Source organism: Gastrolobium bilobum, unplaced genomic scaffold, assembly GCF_033153095.1.
Source record: "Gastrolobium bilobum isolate Gb01-03AN ecotype WA unplaced genomic scaffold, APGP_CSIRO_Gbil_v1 utg2184, whole genome shotgun sequence".
Lineage (NCBI taxonomy): Eukaryota > Viridiplantae > Streptophyta > Magnoliopsida > Fabales > Fabaceae > Gastrolobium > Gastrolobium bilobum.
Genome location: NW_026899222.1, coordinates 111,742 through 113,319, shown reverse-complemented (window position 1 = coordinate 113,319; position 1,578 = coordinate 111,742). Strand labels below are relative to the sequence as shown.

The window sequence follows — 1,578 nt, the reverse complement described above, 5'->3', positions numbered from 1 at the left end:
CATACGAAGCTTTTTATCTTCCAATTACATTTATCAAGAAATGGGTGAGTAACCTAATGAATAAACATAAATAGCCTTGAAGCCAAACGTCCTTTCAAATAAATAAATAAAAGTGAATCTTCCACAAGCCAACATGATCAGTATATATTTACTGCTTAAGATGCCTTTTGCAACGATATAGTACTTTTGAATTGCAATTGAGTGGGAAAATGGATGTCAAAATGGAGAAAAAGATAAAGCACTACAGTAGCTACCATAAGACACTGCTCGTCGGAGAGGGAGATTTCTCCTTCTCACTTTGTTTGGCAAAGGCATTTGGCTCTGCTTCCAACATGGTAGCAACCTCCCTTGATTCCAAAGGCATGTACTTTTGGGGCACGGGTTTGGTTCTTAGCAACTACAAGTATATCTGAAGTATATTAATTAAATGCCTTGACATGGAGTGTGAAAGTTACTATAGTAACGAGTGTAAATTCAAATTTTTTGTTTTTTTTTATTATCTATTTTTATTTTCATATTTATCATTTATTTATTTATTTGGTTTATATATCTTAATCTCAACTGATTTGGGTGTTGTTGATGTTTATGTATTCTTACTCGCCACGTTTCTTGGTCTAAAAATCCATGCATGCTTACATTTGTATGTATGTCAGTTAAATTGATTAATTTAACTAAAATCCGCTGCGTTTTTGTGTTTTTATTCTAATCGTTTTTTTTCTTCTTCTTGTTAATTAGAGTCATTAAAAAGGAACTACTCACGAGCTTCAACAAACCTGAATGAACTGGAGAACCTTGGTTGCACTATTGTGCATGAAGTGGACGCTCATACCATGGGAGGACACCCACTTCTCCAAATGAAGTCTTTTGATCGCATAGTCTTCAATTTTCCTCATGCTGGCTTTCAATATTTCGAAGATAGTTCGTGCCAAATTGAGTGAGTTCACTAGAAAATAATTAAAATTTTAAAATTGAAATTTTTTTATGTTTAATTATTATGTGGCTGGTTCTTAAGTTAACAGATGGGTTTTTTCTGAATTATATACATGTTTTTTTTAGTCGTCACCGGGGTTTGGTGCGGGGGTTTATGAATAGTGCAAAGAAGATGTTAAGTAAATTCGGAGAAATTCACGTGACACACAAGACAGCCTACCCTTTCAGTAAGTGGGAAATAGTGAAGCTGGCAAAGAAAGTTGATTTGTTCTTGGACGAGGAGGTGCCGTTTGTAATATGGGATTATCCAGGTTACATTAATCTTAGAGGATCCGGATATAACTGCGATGGAACTTTTCCTATTGGTGCTAGCAGCACCTTCAAATTCAAAAAAGATTGATTCTCTTATCTCGTAGGGGTCAGCATGCATGTTCCATTTGGAGAAAAGAGTGTTGTTGTTGGCTTTTCGAAGGATATTTAATTTTGGTGTTAATGAAATACACACATGATATAATCATTATGTTCTATTGTGCTTTGACTTCCATTTTGTATCATGCATATTGAAAAAGGGTGGCCAACTGTCATGTTTATCTTATTTTGTTAAGGAAACTTGTTTTTCTCCAAATATGCTTTCATGATTCATGGTCG

At 34.5% G+C, this 1,578-nt stretch overlaps 1 protein-coding gene across 1 annotated transcript; it reads left to right on the top strand.

Moving 5' to 3' along the window:
* The first annotated feature begins 209 nt into the window (after nucleotides 1-209).
* Nucleotides 210-1,330, top strand: LOC133288467 (uncharacterized protein At4g26485-like). The gene is made up of 3 exons (XM_061486221.1): nucleotides 210-360; nucleotides 736-934; nucleotides 1,057-1,330. The coding sequence occupies exons 1-3, from the start codon at nucleotides 210-212 to the stop codon at nucleotides 1,328-1,330; spliced, it is 624 nt and encodes a 207-aa protein (XP_061342205.1).
* Nucleotides 1,331-1,578: the final 248 nt, after the last annotated feature.

Coding starts and splice junctions, on each gene's coding strand:
- LOC133288467 (XM_061486221.1), top strand. CDS start 210: ATGGATGTCAAAATGGAGAAAAAGATAAAGCACTACAGTAGCTACCAT. Junction 361..735: donor AACCTCCCTTGATTCCAAAG/GCATGTACTTTT, acceptor CTTGTTAATTAG/AGTCATTAAAAAGGAACTAC. Junction 935..1,056: donor GATAGTTCGTGCCAAATTGA/GTGAGTTCACTA, acceptor TGTTTTTTTTAG/TCGTCACCGGGGTTTGGTGC.